We start from the raw sequence: 24073 nt of genomic DNA on the forward strand, positions 1-24073 counted from the left end.
CAATGACCTTCTGCAGCTGCTGCTTATCAGGGTCGCCAACATTACCAAATGGTACAATTGCGATATTTCAGCTTCGTGTCATGATTTTGCCTACACAGACGGTAAATGCTATTGTTTTCATAGCAAAATAAATTATCACGCATAATCTCAGGTTAACCCAGTTCTTGCTTCTCGATGCTGAGAACGATTTACCAAAACAAAACAACGATTGGAGTACATTCTTTTGAACCCTTGTTTTGTTTGTACCTGATACTATGGGAGGAATAAATCAAATGCCAATGTAGAAAACAGTCGTGGAAGCGTAAAGCTTAATGACCTAAAAAAGCATTTCATTCAAGCTTGGCATCATACTGATGTGTGACTCTTGCTTAAAAAATCGTGGTCTACATTGTCTCTATTTTACGAGTACCTGACCTTATTTGGGAGGTTATTATGACCAACCGGCTACCGATTAAACTATAATACAAATTCGTGCACTGCAAGGACACCAAGGTAGATGTTTTCACGGCAATTCTACGAGAAAAAAGTATCACATATAATTAATAAAAAATCAAAATTACGATATTCAACGAAACGTTTCTGCACAAATGTTTGTCAACTGTGTTTCGACGATCAACTTGAGAATGTATTAATTATCCTTTTTAAAAAAATCTCTACGCTCGCTAATGTTTTTCAAACACGCACATAGATTAAGTTAAATTTTTGGAAGATTCAATGGGGGCTCTGTTGATTTAAACAGTGAACATGGTATCTGGTTGTCAGTTGGGATTTGTGGGATGCAGCCAGAGAGCTTGGACGAGCATCTTCGTCTCTCAAAAATTTGGAAGCGAAAGGTTATACCACCTACTGAAGTGACCCCTGAAGTATATATACGTATATATATATATATATATATATATATATATATATATATATATACATATATATATATATATATATATATATATATATATATATATATATATATATATATATATATATATATATATATATATATATATATATATATATATATGTAGAGATATATAAATATATATATATATATATATATATATATATATATATATATAGAGATATATAAATATATATATATATATATATATATATATATATATATATATATATATATATATATATAATATATATATGTGTGTGTGTGTGTGTGTGTGTGTGTGTGTGTGTGTGTGTTTAGTTCAAGAGAAAGTTAAAAACTGACATGAATTTGCGTTGGATAGGAAAGGATGGAAATAAGCCCGTAAATTTGGAACAGATGAGCTTAATAAGAAGTACTTAAGAAGAGCTTCCATGGATGAAATAGATGAGTATTAGCTTAAGGCAAAGCCATGGAAGTGGAGGAGTTTCTGAGTACGCGAAGTGCCATAATGAAGTCATAGGTGGCGGGTCCAAGTAACTATTCCCAGTCTCTCTTGCTTCATCTCTTCTGTGACTCACCTCTTCTCTTGCCAGACCATTATTCAATATATTTACCCCCAATCCTTAAACGTATCACCACTTTCATTCTTTCATTCAAGCACGCACACATGCACACACACAGAGACGTGTGTGTGCGTTTGTGCTCTATTGTTGGTTTTGAAAAGTTTCTTCTTTTATAACTCTAGCACATCACAAGAACCACAGAAGGGGATTGCTGTTGTATGATACAGAGCTTGCGATTTTAGCCCTGACAATAATTCTGTTCGAAAGTCCAGCACACATAACTATAACAGAAGCCCTTTATTGTCTATTTTCGTTCCAAGAGTTCTTTCCATAAACTCAAAGAAAAATGGATTATGCTATGGGTGCTACTTTAATAGGCGGTCTACCTTCGTGTTTCAACACTGTTTAGTCGTATTTAGTACTAGCCCGTCGGGGGTCAAATGTCCCTAAGTGCATTTTACCACATATGATCCCCGAGGGGCTGGTACTAAAAGATTACGGACTGCTCTAAGAGCAAGAGCCCATGCTGGCATAAGCCCAGCTTAATCTTAAACAACAACAACCCTTGGTGCTAACGGGCTAGTATTAAACACGGCGAAACAGTGTAGAAACACGCAGGTAGACCGCCTACTAAAGTAACACCATGCTTTGTCCATTCCAGCCTACCATCCTCCTCCTGCGCGCCACTGTATGTGTAGGAAAGACGGCAGAGTGCAGAGTAGAAAAAAAGCAAGGCAAAAATATCCTCTATAAATTAAGCTGATCAGCTGTTGAGCAAGCACTGAGTCTTTCAGTCCTTCCTGTATATCAAATTCAGCTTCGTTATTTACACGTTGTCAAATGTCTTCTTACCAAACATCGCCTGTCTGAATTCAGGCCTGCTGCAGCAGCAATAAATAAATAAATAGATACATAAATAAATCAATAAATAATAATGATAATATAATAATAATATAATAATAATAATAATATAATAATAATAATAATAATAATAATAATAACAATAATAATAATAATAATAATAATAATAATAATAATAATAATAATAATAATAATAATAATAATAATAATAATAATAACCGTATGACTGATAAGAACATCGCATTACTAGCATGCCGAGGAAGTTATTTGGTACGATTTTGATTGAGAAAGTAAGACAGTTCAAAGACTGATAACCGAAGAACTTCTAGATATACATGCTAGTATTGATAAGGTGAAAAATTTTGTCAGGCGTCATGCTTGGCGACCTAACATAAAGGAAAATATAGAAATAAACAATTGGCTACAGTATCAATTCATCCCCTTGGAATTGTAAATTCTGCATGATTCTGTCATTATACATCGTTCCATATTGTTTTTCGTTCTCGAGATTAAGTTATAGCTGTTTGTCTCATTTATCTTTTATGCATTGATGGTAATAAAGATACTTGATACATTTTAACCTTTTCGACACGAATATGCCTTACTGTTCGTAGAATGTGCCCTTGAATCGCTACATACACAACTCTCCTCTCTCTCTCTCTTCTCTCTCTCCTCCATCTATCTGTTCTCTCTCTCTCTTCTTCCTCCTCTTCTCTAAGTCTCTCTCTCCTCTGCTCTCTCTCTCTCTCTCTCCCTCTCCTCTCTCTCTCTCCTTCCAACCTTCTCTCTTCTCTCTCTCTATCTCTCTCTCTCTTCTCTCTCTCTCTCTCTCTCTCTCTAGGCTATGCTACATTGTGTCATGCCTTCATTGCTTGTCATTTCGCATTTGTGATCCGTCTGAATCAGTATTCTTATTTTCATAAGAGCACATTCTTAAAAGGCTGATTAATTTTACTAATTCCCACAGAATAATTTTTTTTACAAACTTTGTATACTATGATGACGTTTTACTAATTCCATGGCAAAAGTTATATTAAGAATCTAATTGAGTCCCTTTGTGAATGAGGTGACCATATCCAGTATTATTTGAGTTACCCTCTCAGTTTGGTACCACCGTTGAGATATAATACGTTTTCTCTAATTCTTTTTCATCATCATCGTATGACTGCAGTATAAATCGTTTCCCTTTGCTAATAGATGCTGGGGAGTAAAAATGGCTTTTAATCATCATTGCCTCATTTCATGGTAAATATTTGTTTTTTACATTTTCAATTTTTCTGCCATTTAGCTTTATCGGGTTGTCTCCCGTCCTACTTATTAACATTCTTTTTCAGTGTTGCCTTTCCAGCTTTCTTCTTCTTTCAAAGTATTTTGAAAACTGTTATAGATACGTATGGCTAATCACTCTTCAATTTCTCTTACCCAAGATATCATACCTCGAGTTATTTTTCGCAAAGTTATTCGATATTATTCAGGTTCATTATAAGCTACATTGGAGCCTTCTGCAAAGCACAACATTGAATCAATCCGCCATCTTCATTGATCAGTAGGCACTGCTCATAGAAGCTTATTTTTAAACTAACTTTTTCACAGTTTTTCAAACTTGACTCACTAACATCACTGCCTTACGCCATTTAGTATAACTGATTATCCATTTTTTAAATAAAAATTTGAGTTATTTTATGTTTGTATCTTTGCTACTGTGCTTATTTGTAATCGTCATTTCTTCATGATTACTATTAGTTTCCCTCTATCCACAGAAATAAGTTAAGGCCTTTTGAAAATATATTGATGCAATAAACAAGAGGTACTATCTCGTTTTCTACGTCTGTTGAATACATTATTCTGAGATATACTAATTATCTATGGCCCTCCTTTCTGTCGCAACATGATTGTAGTTCGTGTGCTTCGCTATGCGTTCAAGGTGGTTGTGTTTTGTTTTAATGGTCGCATACTCGTTATTCTTATTCTCTCGCCTGTTGGTTTTATACGCTCTGCTCTGTTAGTCTTATTTCTGGTATAGGTTTGATTTATATCATAATTTAATTAGTGTCATTTATTGCAAAGGTTCAATTTCTATGAGAATTTGTTTAGGTAGATAATTTGACCATATGCTCTTGCGCGGTACTGTGAAATAACATATGGTGCCCGTTATGTTTTGGGACCATTACGCTTCTTTGTAAAACCTCTTCCGTGTCACCATTATATCTATATACTACATCATCATTACATATTTAATTGATTTCGTTTCAATATTCTGGTATATTGGCCTCCAGAAGTAATTACCAGTAACATTAGTGTTAGTAGCTGCAGTATTAGCAAGTAGTTACTAGTAGTAGTAACAATTTGAATTTGAAACGGCTCCCTCGTGCTGTTTTGCCTTTATGCTTTCTTGTCTATTCATCATTTCATTCTGTTTCATTATTTCTATTTCATGTTCTCCAAATGGCAGCAACCCCACCTCCATTTTTTTTCTTTTGCTAGAATATGTAGACCTTCTGTTTCAGCCTGTAATATACTTCTTCATGCCAGAATCACTTCAGGTCGAGGCCTTTCTCTTCAATTTTTTCAAAGCTTATCTCTGTCTTTACTTGTCAATAATCCATAGTAGTTCAGTCTCATCATGTTTTTTTTATGGTATTACCTTCCTTCTTATTGTTTTTTCAACTGTCTACTACTTTATTGTTAGGGCTCATCCAAGTCTCTAAGAGCTATTCAGTAGCCATTTCCTTGTGGACTCTTCCGTTAATTTCAGATATGTGGTCTTTTTAATTTGGTTTGTGTAGGCTTTTCCTCTTATTTTTTTAAACATCTAAATCGGACCTTCATAAAATGATGCCCATATAAGTCATATACTACAATCTTCGTTCATTTAGTACAAATAGGTTTAGGCCTATATATACTTTCCTTGACTGACGAGGATAAAGTCTTCTGTATTCCTTTGATCGCTTCTTCTGCAAATTGTTTCATCTTTGCTGATAGGACCTCCATTCAGTAACAAAAGATCATTTTTTTCTATCCTCCTATTAATTTATTTTCAAATTTATTCCAAACTTGTGTTTCATATAAATACTATATGTCCAATGGCGTCCACGGGTAGGCTACAATCAAAGACAGGTGTATGGCTTCTCCCGTGGCTTTATGTAAGGCATTGATTATTTCTTTATTTCTTTTGAGACATTAGAACCAAACTAAATTTAGTCATTCTAAGATTTACTAAAAGGTTATCCTTACATTACTCAATTCAGTGTCTCACTTGGTTCTATATACATCATCAAAAAATCTCATCCTGTGTGTGTGTGTTCCAACCAACAATGATCTCAGTTTAATAGTATTGGCAGTATTTTAGTTTTTTTTTTTTTTTTTACATTTCATTTACATTTCTCGAGTTCTTGTTCGTAATTGGCCATCATTTCACTTAATTTTCTTGTAAAATTGAAATAGTCTTCTTCAATGTCCTCTTTTTCACATTTTAAGTGCATTTCTTATACAATTTGATGCTTTTGTGAGTTTAATTTTGTAAAAAGAAAAAAAAAACTGAAAACACGATATATTTTGTTATATGAAGAAGAAGAAGAACGATCGGCTCTGCTCATTTGTTTTCTTCTTCTTCTCAGGCCTCTCTTACCAACACATTCTCTTTGAGTAAGGGTGTCCTGTTTCTTCCCTAGTGGTTAAAGGTGGTAGCATTTTATCGCCGAGTTACAGGCCCATCCGTCACACATAACACCAAAAAATGCCATCCAACGACGAATTGGCTTGCGTATATGCAGCCCTCATCCTTATGGATGACGAAGTCCCAATTACGGTAAGAATTTTGAGTTACACGTTTGAATTTCGTGTTGTGTTTTGGGGTCGTCAGCATGTCTGGCATTGATGACAAATTTGCTCTCGCCGAGTACTATTTCATGGCCGGTTGTTTTTACTAGGTGGTTAAATCGTGGTAGATATGTTTAGTGATTAGTATGTAATAAATAATTAAGTAAAGAATGAAGTATAGGCTAAGTATTTAATTCTGTTACGGTGACCACTAATGCTCGTGTTTGTCTACAACATTCACGCTAGTCTATGAAGCTTAGGATTGTTGTGATGGAAATTTTACCGCATTAATCACTCACAATCCTGCTGCCGAATCTAAACAATTATAATAGCACTAAAATGAGCAACAGGTACCCAGCTTAGACTTAATGCGTACATGAGGTACCGGTACCTTGATCAGGCAAACGAGACCTCTTTCCTTTAGGGTAAAAAAACCCCATGGTACAGGGGTGGACCATGTACGATCAATGTGTACAGCCCCCCAAAAAGTACATTATAACGCGTCCTGACATCGGAGATGGGCATCAGACGCGACTTATTGGTGAGAAACGGAGCTAAAGACCTCTACTCCGGTGTCAGGACGCGTTATAGTGTACTTTTCTTGGGGTTGTACACATGGATCGTACATGGTCCACCCCTGTACCATGCGGTTTTTTTACCCTATTTCTATCTTGCACTTCTGCCTCATCAATTCCCTTCTCTTGTAAGTCTCCTCTCACACAGTCCATCCATCTCTTTCTTGGTCTCCCTCTTCTTCCTTGCACCTCCACCCCCATAGTATGTCTCCCAGCGTGGTCCTCATCTCTCCTCAACAGGTGTCCATACCATCTCAGCCTCCCCTCTTGCACTTTCTTTGATACTTCCACCACCTTAGTTGACCCCCTTATGTAATAATTTCTGATCCTATTCTCTCTTGTCACCCCAGACATCCACCTAAGAATTCTCATTTCTACCACATCCATCTTCTTCCCCTCTGTTTTTCTCATGTTTGCTGCTTCCTTTTAACCTAAGTGGCACTCTTTTGTCACAAAGAACTCCAGAGGGTGCTCTCCAGTTGTTCCAGCCTGACTGTACCTGATGTTTTACTTCTTCCATACTTCCTCCAGCGTTAACAAAAGATCCTAAATACTTAAACTTATCAACTCTCCTTATTTGCTCTCCACCAAGCTGAATACTTTCATCCCCCTCAGTGGTGGTACACATATATTCTGTCTTAGGTCTACTTATTCTCATTCCTCTGTCCTCCTGTACTCGTTGTCTCCATCTTTCCAATTTCACTTCCAGATCTTCCCTGCTCTCTGCACACAGAACAATGTCATCCGCATACAATGTGTTCCATGGTACGGTCTCCCTTACTTCCTCTATTATAACATCCATCACTATGTTAAAGATAAATGGGCTCAGAGCCGACCCCTGGTGTAATCCTACTCTCACCTCAAAGCCTTCTGTCTCCCCAACACTGCTCCTCACTCTGGTAAATACATTCCGGTACATCTCTTGTATCAATCGCACATACTTCTCTGGCACCAGCTTCTCCCTCAGACTCCTCCATACCTCTTGTCTCGGGACTCGGTCATAAGCCTTTTCAAGGTCAATGAATACCATATGGAGGTCCCTTTGTCTTTCCCTGAATTTCTCCATCATTTGCCTCAGACAGAATATACCATCTGTTGTTCCCCTTCCCTTCATAAATCCCATCTGCTCTACCTATTTGTACTTCTCTCAATCTAGCATCTATCATCCTTTCCAGTATCTTCAAAGTGTGGGACATCAATTTAATGCCCCTATAATTACCACACTCGTGGACGTCGCCTTTCCCTTTAAAAATTGGGCTCAATATACTCCCACGCCACTCATTTGGTATCTTTTCCTGTTTAAGGATCTTTATCATAAGATCGTACAGTATATCCACTCCTTCATCTCCTAATGGTTTCCATGCCTCCACCGGAATCATGTCTGGTCCGGTTGCCTTCCCATTCTTCATCTTCTTCAGTGCATTCAGTACCTCTTGCCTAGAAAACCTCATTACCATGCCAATGTTCACTTGCCCATCCTCTCTTATTAGTCTATTATTTTCTTCATTTAACAACTGTTCGAAATATTCTTTCCATCTCTTCACAGTCTTCCTCCTTTCTAAGTACTACACCATCTTGATCCTTTATTTGTTTGATATGTGTAATATCTTTGGTGCTCTTATTTCTAGCCTTTGATAGCTTGATCATCATCTTTAATCCTTCCTTTGACCCCAGCTCATTATACACATCATCATACGCCTTTGCTTTAGCTTGGGCTACCACCTTTTTCACCCCCTTGTTTTTCTCTCTGAACCTATCACTGTCTTTCACTGACTGACTCTTCCCATCTTTTCTTTGCCTCCTTATCTTTTACTACTTTCTCAATGTCTTCATCCCACCACCAACTCTCCTTTTCTTCCCATATGATACCAGATGTCTCTCCTAGCAGCTCCTTTCCATGCCTTCTTATTACGGCTGCATTTCGTGCCCACCATTCTTGAACATCTTCAATCCTTATATCAATATCCTCCAAAACCCTCCTCTTAAACTTTCTCTTATTATCCCCTTCCTTCTCTATCTGGGAGAATCTTCCCCCACTCCTATATGTTATTAGGTGTTCCCTTTTCTCCTTAAAGAATGTTTACTATTGCCATGTCGAATGACACAGCAAAGTCCACTACACTCTCCTTCTGGGTTTCTCTCCCCAATTCCATGCCCCCCATGCACCCGCCCAATCGCCTCATTTTCACTTCCGACATGGCCATTCAAATCTGCCCCAACTATCACCCTCTCATGCTCTTCCAGTTCTTGCATTATTCCATCCATGTCTCCGGAAATTTCCCTTCTCTTCTTCTGTGCAACCAACTTGTGGTGCATATGCTCTTATAATATTCAGAATCTCTCCTCCATAACATATCTTCAATCTGATGATACGGTCATTCTTTCTTTGCACTTCTATTACTGAGTTCTTCAGTTCACTAGACAGTACTATGCCAACTCCATTTCTACCTTGTTTATTTGCTCCACTATAATATAGCTTATATCCATCTCCCAACTCTAGCTTTATTTCCTTTCCACCGCATTTCTTGCACACATAACATCTACTTTCTTTTGTCTCATCAAATCAGCTAATTCTCTACCTCTCTCAGTCATGGACCCAACATTTAGCTGACATACTCTACACCCAATGTGAGCTCGCTTCTTTAGCTGCACCCGCTCCTGATGCAGTAGCCCTCGCCTTACCACAGAGTTAGGGCGATGTCTCTGTGCATCGTTTACGGAGTACGCCCTAGCATTATCTCTTTCCATATTTCGGCTCATTCCATTTTTTTGGTTTTGGCACAGATTTTTACAGCTGGATGCCCTTCCTGACACCAACCCTCCCTATTTATCCGGGCTTGGGACCAGCACCCATAAGGACTTGGTTGCCCCCCCCAGGTGGCTAGGTTTCTCCGAAAAAGTACATTATAAGGGGAAACACTACCGATTACCAACCCTTATCACGCTGGATGGGTCTTTTGTTCCGACTAAGTACAAACCGTCGGTTGTCTAACAAAAGGATATCCGCGGGAACGCGCCGCCGCTACCGCATACAAAGAGTTCAAACTTGAATCGCTGTACCTGGGTCTGGGGTAACTGCGCGGGGTGAGCCCGGGCCAGCTTGGGTAGGTCATTGTGATACCATTCTTTTCGCGGTAGCCGTCGTGTCAACACCTACTCCTTCCGCCTTGACCCGACTTGAGATAAACAACGCATGACCGCCGACTGTAGTCTTTCTTTATCGTGATATATCTTTGACATCCTGTGCTTGAGTGCTTCCCCAGTGCCCTATTCCTATCCTTTTATTTATCCTTTAGTATTACCGCTAGCATCCTAACTTCCCTGTAAGTATGGAAGGCGGATCTATGGTGGGTTTTTCGGGAGGATTTGTGTTGTGTGTTTCCGATGGCATGCGTTGCGGTACATCTTTGCCTTCGCCAAACCTCGGATCCTCATCTTTGGTGTATTTGCTTGTAGGGGTTTTGAATGTTCCCCTGATGCATCGTGTTCAACCTGGTGAGCCGAGGGAATAATGATCAGTGGAGGCTCTATTATGAGGCGCATGAGAGTGTTTTCAGTGACGCTAATGTTGATACCGATAAGCCTAGGCCTAGGCCGACTACTGTGGGGCCTAAGGCTGTGTGTGAGGGGGATAGTGCCCAATTGGAGACACCTAGGCCTAGTAATCCTTCCTCCTTATTAACGGGGGACCTAGTTAGTGAGCCTAGTGTCCTTCCCAAGAAACTTAGGCTAAAGAACCTTCGTCGTCGGGGGCTAGGAAAGCAGGTAAGAGGAAAGAAGCTACCTTAGGGGCTGGGATCCATGTTCCTGCCTCGAAGCGTAACAAGAAGGGGTCTTCAACCGAGAGCTTGTTCCCGCCTAGCCTAAAGGCCGAACTATCTAGGTATGACCATAGCAGTACCGAGACACAGCCGGGTGCCAAGGTAACCCCCGTCCTCTCGGGCACAATCAGTCCAGCCCCCAGGAGGGATCCGGTGACGGACCTGATGCCTCACCCTCCCATCCTGAGGACAGTGCTAAGGAGCCCGGAACGGGACCCAACTCGCAGGAGCCGGAGGCCCCCTCCCCTCCAGAAGTTGCGGCAAACCCGACGCAAGAAGCCAGCCAGCCACAACGCTCGCAGGAGGATGGAGCATCAATGGAGACCATTTCGATGCCGCAAGGCCTAGGTCGCGCTGAGAGACCAGTGCCAGCGTTGATGCCCGAAAAAGCTAGGCCTAGGCATGAGCCTAGTACCTCCGCACCACCTCCATCAGTTTAGCCTAGGTACAGTGGGGGCCCAGGTCCTCACTCCCGCACTGGACATTGCGAACCTGGTCAAAACAGGCGGTGGAGGACTACTTAAGCTCCAAAAAGGAGGTTTTCCCAGCAAGTGGAGAAGAAGAACACCAGTCTAGAGGAGTCTGCCCGTAGGATGGAAGAAGCCAGGAAGAAGTTCCTTTGGAAAAGAAGTCAGAGGAACTGTTTCCAGATTTGGGTGACAGTTCTGACTCTGATTCCGAGCCCGATTCATCTCCGAGGGGGAAGCCCGATTCTGACCCCGATTCGGACGGCAGTCAGACTAGCTCACCTGCGGAGCCCGAGCCCTTATCATTCAACCAGATTCTGTCGTTGATTAGAAGCGCCAATGGCCTAACAGAAACTGAGGAACTGAACCAGGAGTTTCAGTCAGAGGTGCATAGGTGCTCAACTGAAGAATTCACAGCCCCCCTCGGTCAGCCTCCCCTGGAGCAACCAGGTTAGGCTAGCCATGGCTAGAGCGTCCCGAGAAGCCACGACTTCACCAACTAGGGTATCTGAGAAACAGAGGTGGCTTCCTATCCCTGCTCAGGGGGCCAGCAGGTATTATAGGCCAACAGTGACAACTAAGGGAGTCTGCATATTCCAGGGACCTTGCAGATCTCTTAGATGTCAGTCTGGACGCCCTTCAGAAAAAGCACCTCTTTGCTCTCTCCTCAGAAACGAAGGACAATTCGCGCTCTAGCTCTGGCCCTCGCTACGAATTCGTGGATGGGAACGTCTACTGGCAGCACTTCCGCAGTTCTTACCCGAGCTCCAGCTCAGCAGCAGCAGAACTTGTCTTCGTTCATGCAGTGTGGGATCAAGACACTCTCGCACCAAGCAGACAACTTAGCGGTCCTGTGGGCTAATATGGGAGGTGAAAAGGAGAAGAATGCCTTCAAGGAGGCCAAATCGCCAGTGGTGAGAGACCTCCTCCCGGACTTACGGAAAAACCCGCTGTTCCAGAAAGAACTTATTCCTGCGGAAGAAGTTCGCAAGGCAGCGGAGAAGAAGGAGCGATCTCTCCAATCTAGGGCTCTCTCCAATTCCGCAACCCGGGCCATAGACCACGGCCAGCACCACAGATTAGCCAACAGGTAAGAGAAGCGCAGAGACCGGTTTTCTTTTCCGTGCGTAGGCGAGGAGGAGAAGAAACCTTACTCTGTGTCGAAGGACAAGTTCCATAGGGAGAAGACTCGTCCCTTTCCATCAAGGAGCGGAAGCAGAAGGGCAACAGAAGAGAGGGAGGTCCCCGCAAGAAATTCTAGGCCAGATCCTGCCCGTCAGCGGAAGGTAGGGGGTTGCTTGGCTGCCAATTGGCAAGTGTGGCAGCAAGCAGGAGCGGAAGATTGGACCCTGCAGGTTATCAAGTCAGGCTACCGTCTTCCCTTCCAGTCTACACCCACTCTATCCCCTACCCCCCCATCCAAGTCCCTTCCTATCGACCGGACTCGGACCGCGGACGGGCCCTGGAGGAGGAAATATCCAAGCTACTTCAGAAAGGGGCGTTGGAAGAGGTTCAGGATCCAGGTCCAGGGTTCTACTCCAGACTCTTCCTGGTAGAAAAGGCAACAGGGGTTGGAGGCCGGTCATCAGACCTTTCACCCCTCAACAAGTTCCTTTCTCTGACAAAGTTTCGGATGGAAACGGCAGACTCCGTTCGAGCTTGTGTCAGGGAGGGAGACTTCATGGCCTCAATAGATCTTCAAGATGCCTACTTCCAAGTCCCTGTTCACCCTCCTCCAGAAAATTCCTCAGGATTGTCAGCAAGGGAAAGACTCTGCAGTTCACCTGCCTGTGCTTCGGCCTCGCCACAGCCCCACAGGTGTTCACCAGGGTCTTCAAGATAGTGTCAGTTTGGGCACACGCAAGAGGCATCCGTCTCCTCCGCTACCTGGACGATTGGCTCATCTTAGCCGAGACGGCTGCGCAGTGTGGTCGGAGCACCTTCAGCTAGTTTTGTTTTTTTCCATTCGTTCAGGAACTGGGAGTGGTGGTGAATGTCGACAAGTCGGATTTCACTCCCAGGCAAAGGATGGTGTACCTCGGAATGACACTAGACTCATCCCTCATGAAGGCCTTCCCCTCGGAGAACAGGGTCTCCGGCCTAGTATCTCAAGTGCGGAGAGCTTTGGGGCCCAGCCCTCCCACGGCAAAACTCTGCCAGTCCATCTTAGGACACATGGCCTCAATAGAGAGACTAGTGCCTCACAGCAGAAGGCGTATGAGGCCGCTTCAGTGGCTGTTCAAGAAACAATGGTCTCCTCAGGAAGGGGACCCCAACAGCAAAATTCTTCTCTCCCAAGAAGTAAGGAAGTCCCTGGAGTGGTGGATGGTGCCTTCCCACCTCCAAGGGGGCATCTCTCTCAGTCCGAGAACCCCAGAGATTCTTCTCTTCACGGATGCATCAAAAAGAGGGTGGGGGGCGCACCTGACGGAGGAAGAAGTGAGCGGCCTGTGGTCGGAAGAAGAAAAGCAGCTCACATCAATGTCTTGGGAATGAAGGCAGTCTTCCTCTCCCTTCAGCACTTCCTGTCTCAACTCCAAGGGAAAACGGTGGGCCTATGTCAGACAACGGTCCCGGGTGGCTAATATCTAAACAAACAGGGGGGCACAGTCTCACTGGATCTCTGTCGCCTGGCAGTACAAATCCAGGAGTTAGCAGAGGAAATGGACATCACCCTCAATGGCAAGATGATATTCCAGGCAAGAAAAATGTTTGGGCGGACCATCTGAGCAGGAGGGACAGATAATCAACACAGAGTGGTCCCTCCATCAAGAAGTAGCAGATGGCTGATAAAGAGGTGGGGCTCTCCGTCGATAGACCTCTTTGCCACCGCATGGAACAGAAAACTGCCAGTGTTCTTCTCCCCACTCCCAGACCCGCAGGCAGCGGGAGAGGATGCCCTCCTGCAAGATTGGAAGAACCTGGACGCTTACGCCTTCCCGCCTTTCCCCCTCCTCCAGAAGATCCTTCAAGAAGAGATTCGCTACTCGCAGAACCTGCGAGTAACCTTAGTAGCTCCTTGGTGGCCGGAAGCCCCTGGTTCCCAGAAGTGCTGGATCTTCAGTTAGAGGACCCGGTAAGCCTACCAGACAGAATAGACTCCTCGCCCAACCCAACAACGGATGCCTACACCCAAATCCGTCGGCCCTCCGCTTACACGTTCGACTGTCATCAAATCCTCCGCGATAGAGGTTTTTCCAGGCAGTTAGCTGAGGCCATGGCCAATCCTGTGAAACCTTCCTCAGGCAGATTGTACCAGGGAAAGTGGCGACGGTTTCAAGATTGGTGTCAAGATAAAGGCATTGCCCCAGACGAGGCCACCATCCCTCAACTAGCGATTTTTTTCCACCACCTCAGGAAGGATAAACGACTATCCATATCGGCAGTGTAGGGTTATAGAGCGGCTTTAAATCAAGTATTCGCGTTGAAAGGCATGGACCTCGCTGCATCTCCAGAAATTTTGTTGCTCTTCAAGCACTTTAGGAACCACCTGTCCCCGAGAGAGCTACGGACTCCCCACTGGGATGTAGCCTTAGTCCTGGAATCCTTGAGAGGTCCTCCCTATGAGCCCTTACATTCAGCTTCCTTGAAGAACCTCACCTTGGAAGACCCTTTTCCTCTTAGCCCTGGCATCTTCGAAGAGGGTCAGCGAACTACACGCGCTGTCCTACGAAGTGTCACACACCAGGCGTTGGAGGGAGATGGGGTTCTCGTTTGTCCCTGGCTTTGTAGCCAAGACTCAAGACCCATACAAGCCAGAGGAGATGTTTTCCTCTTTTACCATTCCTTCCTTGGGGGATTTTACCGGCTTTGACAAAGAGGAACTGATTCTATGCCCGGTCAGAGCCATGAAAGCCTACCTCAAGAGGACGAGACAGTTCAGACCGGCTATCAAACGGCTGTTCGTGGCCACGGGCAAGCATCCGAAAGAGGTGGCTAAGAATACCATCTCCTTCTGGATCAGACAGGTTATAAGAAGGGCCTACGAAAACAAGGAAGTACCAATGCCAAAGGTGAGGCTCACGAAGTTAGGGGCATAGGCTCCTCTATGCTCTTCAGGAAGAACCTACTCAGTGGGTCAGGTATTGAGAGCATGGCACCTGGAAGAGTCAAACCACCTTAACCTGCCACCTCCTTCCCTACGAGAAGTTACGTTCAAAATCTCTAGAAGTGTTCTCTCTGGGCCCCATTGTCCGCAGCCCAAGAGATCCTCTAGGCGTTGGTCACCCGCACTGCGTACCTCAATTTGGAAATACACACACACACACTCCCAGCAATTCCCGCCTAAGTCTGGCCGAATGTAAGGGGTATGAGTGAGTTTTCCTGGTAATATCCTACGTATGACTGTACTGTTCCATGACACGACTTGGCCACTACTGACTTACCTGGAGAGTAGAATGATGGCTAAGAATCCTTCAGGAACAGCTCTCTGAGTGAGTATTAGTACCATAGGTTAGGACAACAGCCGGAGCCCCTTGGGTTCTCCCCTATTGAATCCTTACCGTGTAAAGTGTCATGAGGAGTAGGGGGTCTGGGTTAACATCAGGTTCATGTGAAGTTATTGGCGGCTTTCAAAGGGTACATTCAGGTCACTCACCTTCCCATCCTCAGTTCGAGTCTCCTTTTGTTAGACAACCGACGGTTTGTACTTAGTCGGAACAAAGTAATTTTGTCGAAAAATTATTTTTTCCTATATACAAACCTAGGTTGTCTAACAGATTAATGGCCCTCCTCATCCACCCCTCATTGAGTTATGGCCCCCATTTTGAAGAGTGTGTCTGTTTAGACTAAGTATTCTAACGCCTCAAAGAATGGTATCACAATGACCTACCCAAGCTGGCCCGGGCTCACCCCGCAGTTACCCCAGACCCAGGTACAGCGATTCAAGTTTGAACTCTTTGTATGCGGTAGCGGCGGCGCGTTCCCGCGGATATCCTTTTGTTAGACAACCTAGGTTTGTATATAGGAAAAAATAATTTTTCGACAAAATTACTTATTCACTTTATATTTAGGCACAGGATATAGGTACGGCAGCCGTATCCCGATCGTGGTAGATATTGGTACGGCAGTGAATTGCGCATGCGTCAATTTCAGACTTCCTGCCGTACAAATAATATAGTGAGGTGAGGGTACGGCAGATTCTGTCATTGGTGCCGTATTGCGCTCTTGACTTGCTGTAGATACGGCAGTTAGCTATATCCGTTTACCAGTTTGCTAAGCATACTGTATTATGTAAACCAGAGTTCGGCTTTTAGGCGGGACAGTCACGCTTTTTGAATATCTGTCCCCCTTTTTTTAGTTAGCAAAATGTCCCTCCCCAACCCCCCTTTTTTTTTTTTTTTTTTTGCTTTTGTGAATTTTGTCCCGCTTTTTTGTACAACAAAAACAACACTATCCCAATTTTAATGGAATAGTGCTGAAATTTTGTTTAATTTTGCCATTTCACTACCTGGTAAATTCCATCGTCTTCTCCGACAGCTGCAATACCCAATGAAGTGAATTAAAAGAATATTGTAAAGTGTATAAAGGCCCTTGCAACTGCCGATGTCGGGCAGAATAATAATGCCGAGAAAGTCACCAAAGGTACGATGGTAGTGTATATATTTATATATAATCCTCTTTGAATCTCCTCTTCGGAATTCTTTTCAGGGCCGATTCGATCGTTCGTGACCTACGTATATACCATGAATTACCCAATTTTTGAAAGTTTGAGTCTTCATAGATGTCTATGGCTTTTTTCAGCTCGTTAAAGCCTGAAAACATCTGTTTTTCGGCGAAAACTATTTATTATTCCGCGTTTCATGCTGTTCCGTCACCATTTTTCTTGCTGTCACTGATATGCCCAAAGACTGCGTATATACTTCAGTATATAGTCTTTGGATATGCGTGAGGCGGTAAACAAGGGTTCGCGCATGCGCAATTCACTGCCGTACCAATATCTACCGCGATCGGGGTACGGCTGCCGTACCAATATCCAGTTCGTTATATTTAATTGGTGAAACAAGAAAACAATTACAACTCCAAGCATACCATTCAAAAGATTGAAGTTTCGTCAACTAATGTGATATATGAAAGCCCCATACCAACTAAAATAAGCATGTGACGCTCTTCGTAAAATATGTTTTCAAGGCAGTTTTGAAATCCAATATGGCGGCTACCATGTGAGAATGGCAAGAGGTTTCTGATCCAGTGACGGGGACACCATCCTTTCCCAGCACTCATTTGAACAATGTTTGCATATATATGTAACGTTTATTGATCTTACTCAAGATTGCAGTTGTAATCAGCACAATAAAACATTTTGTTGCCTATATTACTGAAAGTATGAAACTTTGGGAAACTTTTTTATTCCCGGGGTCATGGTTTGAACTGAATTCATTGTTACCTTGTAATCGGTGAATTTTATCCTTACTGCCATCACAACTGAAACTCCACAGTGCTTATTTGATTGGTATTATACACATTTTGGTCTCAATTCACAAGTTGCTGTTCCTGGTTCCTAAGCGCGCGCGCCACACAGTTACGAACAGCAGACAACGAAACTGCAAAGATTTATTCCCTAAATTGTTTACTTTACTCGTTATTTAGCTCAACTTTACTTTATTTAAAAATGTTAATTTAATTCATGTATATTATCCCTTTTTTGCAACCAAATTACCCCGAAAAATTACAGATAGGGTAAAACACCGCATGGTACAGGGGTGGACCATGTATGATCAATGTGTACCACCCAAAAAAAAGTACATTATAATGCGTCCTGACACCGGAGATGGGCATCAGTCGCGACTTCTTCTTGTTGAGAAACGAAGCTAAAGACCTCTACTCTCCTTTCGAAGTAAGTGTTTTCTCCAAAGTTAGAAATTAAGGCCAAATTTTAAGATTTAAAAAGAGGGTAGTCAAAAGGGTGTACACGGCAGTCCAAATCTCACCAAAATGCTTTCAACATTTTTACTTACAACTCGAAATATTTAGAAGATCGACGCCATCTCGATGTTTACGGAAACAACTCGAAATATTTAGAAGATTGACGCCATCTCGATGTTTACGGAAACAACTCGAAATATTTAGAAGATTGATGCCATCTCGATGTTTACGGAATTGCTGGTGTCAATAATTGATGCCATCTCGATGTTTACGGAATTGCTGGTGTCAATAAACTTCCCATTTCCTGTGATAAATCCGCACCCCACTTGTACCCCTTGGAATTAGAATGTTCGTTTAAGTCGTGTATTATGACGTCACGAGATCTTGGCTTTCGTACCTATTATAAATAATTGTTTCACTCAACTTTATTGCGGAACAATTATTCATGCAGTTTATTCAATGGCAGATTATCAGCTATTCATGTATATGTTATAATCGTAATGCGCATATATATCTTTATTATTTACTTTTTGGATATATGAAGATTTTTACTGCTGGATTATCGCCGTAGTGTGACGCAATTGTTTTCGGTCCCTGGGACTGTTTTCGCACCATAAGAAATTATGGGGCCGAATTTGCAATGGCCAGAAAGTCGTTAAAAGAGGAAATTAGCAATTGAGGACATATGTTTTTTTGATTGAGAAAAATACAAATTTATTCAATAGCTAGCTTGTAAAAAATACTTTATTACAAAAAACTTGATTGGCAACTAAGCAGCATACCTACTTTGGGTTTCAGAGACAGTGCAAGCACGTTTTTTGGCAATATTTCTGTAACAAACACTCGTATCAGAACGAGATTTTGCTATGGTGCATTACACCCAGTGCCGTAATTTTTAAGGGTATCATGAATCACTAATCGTAAAGAATAACGACACTTGTCCTTGTACCCAGAGGCAAAAACTCCATTATCCAGAAATGGATACGCGTATAAAGCTCCATCTACCCCCCCCCCTTACACCGCCACCTCTCTCTCTCTCTCTCTCTCTCTCTCTCTCCTCTACTCCTCTCTCTCTCTCCTCTCTCTCTCTCTCTCTCTCTCTCTCTCTCTATGCTCCTCCTCTCTCTCTCTCTCTCTCTCTCCTCTCTCTCTCTCTCTCTCGGCATCTCTCTCTACTCTCTCTCTCTCTCTGTTGTCAATTGGTATGTTTTCACCCTCCAAACTGGATATAAGACTACACACAAAACGTTGAAATTGTTGAAATTAGGCTATGTATTGGAAGTATATATACATAAATATTAAAGCAATTTTATCATTATTGCATTACTATGACAACTAGAATTTATGGAAACAGTTTATAATAATGAATCGGCGTGTGTGAAGCCTCCACTATGTGGTAACGATGATTTTGCCATTCTTAGCATGCAAACATTAAAGGTTACATTTATTTCTGGCATACAGTTATTAAAGAAATTCAAAATACTAATATAGACTTAAATCAATGAAAAGTGCTAGCAAAAACAAAAAAGCAATCAAAAATATATATAATCCACTTATCCGTAGTCGTTCCTCTATGGTTTTCGGCAGCCAGATGTACGACAAGGTTAGAAACATTGGATTGTATCTACTTTAGAAATATCTGTAATTTTTCGGGGTAATTTGGTTGCAAAAACGGTATAATATACATGAATTAAATTAAAATTTTTAAATAAAGTAAAGTTGAACTAAATAACGAGTAAAGTAAACAATTTAGGTAATAAAACTTTGCAGTTTTGTCGTCTGCTGTTCGTGACTGTGTGTGTGGTGCGCTTAGGAACCAGGAACAGGAACTTGTTTAAAGTGCAATGTGTATAATAACAATCAAATAAGCACTGTGGAGTTTCAGTTGTGATGGCAGTAAGGATAAAAACCACCGATTACAAGGTAAAAATGAATTCAGTTCCAACCATGAACCCGGGAATATAAAGTTTCATACTTTCAGTAATATAGGCAACAAAATGTTGTTTTATTGTGCTGATTACAACTGCAATCTTGAGTAAGATCAATAAACGTTACATATATACGCTAATATTGTTCAAATGAGTGCTGGGAAGGCTGGGAAAGATGGTGGTCGTCACTGATCAGAACCTGTACGTACATCCACACGGTAGCCGCCATATTGGATTTCAAAACTGCCTTGAAAACATATTTTACGAAGAGCGTCACATGCTTAATTTAGTTCGTATGGGGCTTTCATATATCACATTATGTTGACGAAACTTCAATCTTTTGAATGGTATGCTGGAGTTGTAATTGTGTTCTTGTTTCACCATTTAAATATCCAAATTTTGCTGAAGGTAATTCCAATGTAAAGATGACCGCTTTGTATTTTAGGAAAAATACAAATTACTTTTATATATACATATATATACACTGTATATACTATATGATAAAAAAGATGCCCCAAGTCCGAGAGGTGCTTGCTGTGAATACAGCTTTAAATTTTCTCTCTCCTTGACCTCTGTACGTCAACCTTATGTTGTGTTAGTTATTTAAAATAAAACTTGGGAATTAATGTCATTGTTGTAATCCACATTGAAAATGGCCTTGAAACACCAAAGGAGTGTTTCAGGTACGTTATAGTGTGAGTGGCCTCCAACATGTTTAATTTCACACTACTGTCAGTTTTGAAATGGATTAAGGTTATCAATATATTTACCCTCAAACTTTTAATTAATTTTTTTTTATTTTCCCACAGGTTGAAAAGATTAGTACCATCCTGAAGGCTGCTAATGTAACTGTTGAACCCTACTGGCCAGGTCTTTTTGCCAAGGCTGCCTCTGGTCTTGATCTCAAGGCCATTGTCTGTAATGTTGGATCTGGAGTAGGAACTGGTGGCGGTGGTGGTGGCGTTGCTGCCCCTGCTGGTGGTTCTGCTGCTGCTGCTGACGGTCAGTATTAAACCCACATTTTGCCAAATGTTGATTTTATACAGACTTACTGGACATTCTCATGTTAACAAAAAGTTGGTTAAATGTTATCAATTGCTATAATTCACACAATATGGTTCTCATTTGTTTTTTTGTTATGCCATTACAGCTCCAGCTGCTGAAGAAAAGAAGGAAGAGTCTGCAGCAGAAGAATCTGATGACGACATGGGCTTCAGTAAGTTTTTCCTTTTTACTTGTAGAAGTTAGCTTTTCACTTTTATGTCATTGGTATTACATCCTTTGGAATTGAGGATAAGAATTTTTATTTATTGCTCAGCCATTATCCATGTCTGTAGTTGCCGGGGGATTGGGCCAGGTTATCCTGCCAGATGATTTTGATTTAAAGTAATTTGGCAAGAAACCCAAGCTGTGAGGCACTTTCATAATTACAGTCGACACTTTCGATTGGCACCAATTAACTACAAAAACATCAGGTCTGACATTGCTTGTTATATCAAATATTATGATATCCTCAAACCTGAGGGCTTTATATAATTTTGGGAGATACCAGTCTTAGATAATTGTGGAAGTGAAATTAGTTTTTGTGGGACAAGTGATGCGAATTACAACTGAATATGAAGATTGACAGTTTTGATATAGGAAAGTAATCCATACAGACACTTTACTCTGTAGTTGTTGGGGGAATGGGGCCAGTCTATCCTGCCAGATGATTTTGATTTCAAATAATTTGGCAAGAATCCCAAGCTGTGAGCCACTTTCATAATTTCAGCAACAGTTTCGATTGGCACCTATTAACTACAAAAACATCAGGTCTGACATTGCATGTAATATCAAATATTATGGTATCCTCAAACCTTAGGGCCTTAATATAATTCTCGGAGATAACCAGTCTTAGATAGTTGTGGAAAGGAAATTGGTTTATCGGTTTTTGTTGGACAGATGATGGGAATTACAACTGATTATGGAGATTTAACAGTTTTGATGAAGGAAAGTAATCCATACAGACACTACTTCAGTTAACATTGAATGCAATCATGTACAGAAGTTCATGAAAAGATAGTCAATGGTCTTCCTGATCCAGTCAACCTATGTCGATCATCAGTTCCAAACGTACTTTCCATGTCCTCTTACATTGATGAGAAAACTAATCAGATTTGGTAAAGGATTTTGTGTAGATAAGCAGGAAGGGAAATACTCTTGGGAAATACTTTCATGATAAAGTTTTCATTAGACTTCAGTTAATATTAGTATATTTTTGTTGTTAAGTTCTAGTAAGGTTTATTTATGAGCATTTAGTTACATTTTTGGTATTCATTATGGTGCAATGGTTGGTTAGCAATGTACTGGCTAAGCATAAAACATGTCCCCTTATTCTCCTTTTTGAATCTGTTAATGTAGATTAATTACAGTGCGGTCTTCAATATTTTCAGTCATCATAAATGATGGTTATCACTTGATCCACTTATGCAGGGTGCAAGTAAATCATTGTTCCCAGTTTTATTTTCCTTCAGGAAGTGGCCTTGTTTCCAACTTTTGATCTGAAAATTTTGATTGTGGACTTCTCACACTAATAGTAATTTGTTAATTTTCAGTTTGAAGAAAATTTTCTCATAAAACAATATATTACTTTGGAAGGGGAATTTTTATTTTTTTATGATTCCCAAAGAAATAAAGGATTGTTCATTTTATAAATATCAATGGGATAGCCTTGTAGATAAATGCCTTTATTAGTTAATAACGTGCTCATTTCCTTGATGTTTTGTGGGGGTACTGCTTGACGAGTTAAATGTGGGCAATAAGGAATGTTCCTTGGAATGTGCCCTTCAGGCCATACTAGCTTTCCGCCCCCTTACTACTTTCAATTTTACTCTCGTACTTATTTCACTTGACAACTTTTCTTGCTCCGGTCTGACTATCTCAAAAAGTACCTTAGGGTTAGTTCTAACTTATTACAATTTGGAATTAACTGTTGAGAGATTTGTTATAGTAACATTATGAAAATTTGTAAGCATTGTGTGTTTGTGAGTTGGTGGAAATGGAGTTATGTAAATATTTATTAAATTTTATACATGGTTGCTAACAATTTTTTTTCTTTGTTTCAGGTCTGTTCGGTTAAACATCAGCCATTTAAAATAAATTTTTGAATGTACAGAAGATTTTAATTATCCAAGTGTTTTCTGTGTTTATATGCATATAAATAGTTGCAAGTGTCCTTGTAATCCAATCATATTGAAAATTTTTAAGTCACTCGTTGTGCCACTCAAAAACCGACCAATTTGGTGCTGATTATCTCTTGATCTCAGTGCTTGGCCTTTGGCCTAAATTTTAAGTTTAGTGCGTATATCTTAGTTTTACCAGACCACTGAGCTGATTAACAGCTCCCCTAAGGCTGCCCTGAAGGATTAGATATTTTTACGTGGCTAGGAACCAATTGGTCACTTAGCAACGGGACCTACAGTTTATTGTGGGATCCGAACTACATATACTGAGAAATTAATTTCTATCACCAGAAATAAATTCCTCTGATATGCATTGGCCGAGGCGAGAATCGAACTTCGGACCACCAGATTGGTGGCCGAGCGCGAAAACCACCAGTTCAACTAGGAACTTTGGCCTAAATTTTAAATTCCATTCGAAATTGAGATTTGAGAATTAACAACTTAAATCATACTTCTTGTTCATATGCAAAACAAACCCATCTTATCAACAGGATAAATCTTATGCCAGCTGGAAACCTGTTAAAACAATCAGAGATTGTAAAGCAAGGAATCTGAGGGATCTGGCAACTCGTGCGTTTACGAGGTGGGAGCTGGTCACTTACCAAGCACAGTATTTCATGAAACATTAGTCTTTCTTTGACCTTCTTGGAGAGTAAACTTTTTGCTCTCCTTTCAAGCCGGTTGCTTTGACTGTGATTCTTTGTGTTGTGGTTTGACATGGAGTCGTCAGAGTTTTCACGACCTCGTCAATGCATGTGCCTGGGCATTCTGGGTTTTTGATGCTCCAGGTTTTTGGCTGCTACAATTACAGATTCCCATACAATATTTAGTAGGACCCGAAAAATTTTGGACTTGCTAATCCCTGTCGGAAAAAAGAGGGAACATCGCAGAGTTTCTACTTGTCCTTCTTTCGATTTTTTTTTTTTTTTTTCCCTCATAGATGAGTCTGCTTCCCCATCTTCCAGAAGTGCTCCCCCTGCTGCAATTGTACCTCGTCTCCTTCCTTTCCTTCCATCAATTCGTTGTTGGAAGTATCGGGATTAAAGTGAAGTGGCTTACATCAAACATGCTGTCAGCATT

General features: G+C 41.3%; 1 protein-coding gene across 1 annotated transcript; it reads left to right on the forward strand.

The window, feature by feature from the left end:
- The first annotated feature begins 5909 nt into the window (after positions 1–5909).
- On the forward strand, positions 5910–22928 carry LOC135210303 (large ribosomal subunit protein P1-like). Its single transcript, XM_064243187.1, has 4 exons — positions 5910–6106; positions 20582–20774; positions 20923–20988; positions 22877–22928. The coding sequence occupies exons 1-4, from the start codon at positions 6035–6037 to the stop codon at positions 22888–22890; spliced, it is 345 nt and encodes a 114-aa protein (XP_064099257.1). The 5' UTR covers positions 5910–6034; the 3' UTR covers positions 22891–22928.
- The last annotated feature ends 1145 nt before the right edge of the window (positions 22929–24073 follow it).

The sequence above is a fragment of the Macrobrachium nipponense genome, chromosome 39 (assembly GCF_015104395.2).
Source record: "Macrobrachium nipponense isolate FS-2020 chromosome 39, ASM1510439v2, whole genome shotgun sequence".
Taxonomy (NCBI): Eukaryota; Metazoa; Arthropoda; class Malacostraca; order Decapoda; family Palaemonidae; genus Macrobrachium; species Macrobrachium nipponense.

Excerpts from the sequence above, each read along its gene's own strand:
- LOC135210303 (XM_064243187.1), top strand. The coding sequence starts at position 6,035 with ATGCCATCCAACGACGAATTGGCTTGCGTATATGCAGCCCTCATCCTT. Across the intron at positions 6,107-20,581 it reads ATGACGAAGTCCCAATTACG|GTTGAAAAGATTAGTACCAT; the intron begins GTAAGAATTTTG and ends ATTTTCCCACAG. Across the intron at positions 20,775-20,922 it reads TTCTGCTGCTGCTGCTGACG|CTCCAGCTGCTGAAGAAAAG; the intron begins GTCAGTATTAAA and ends ATGCCATTACAG.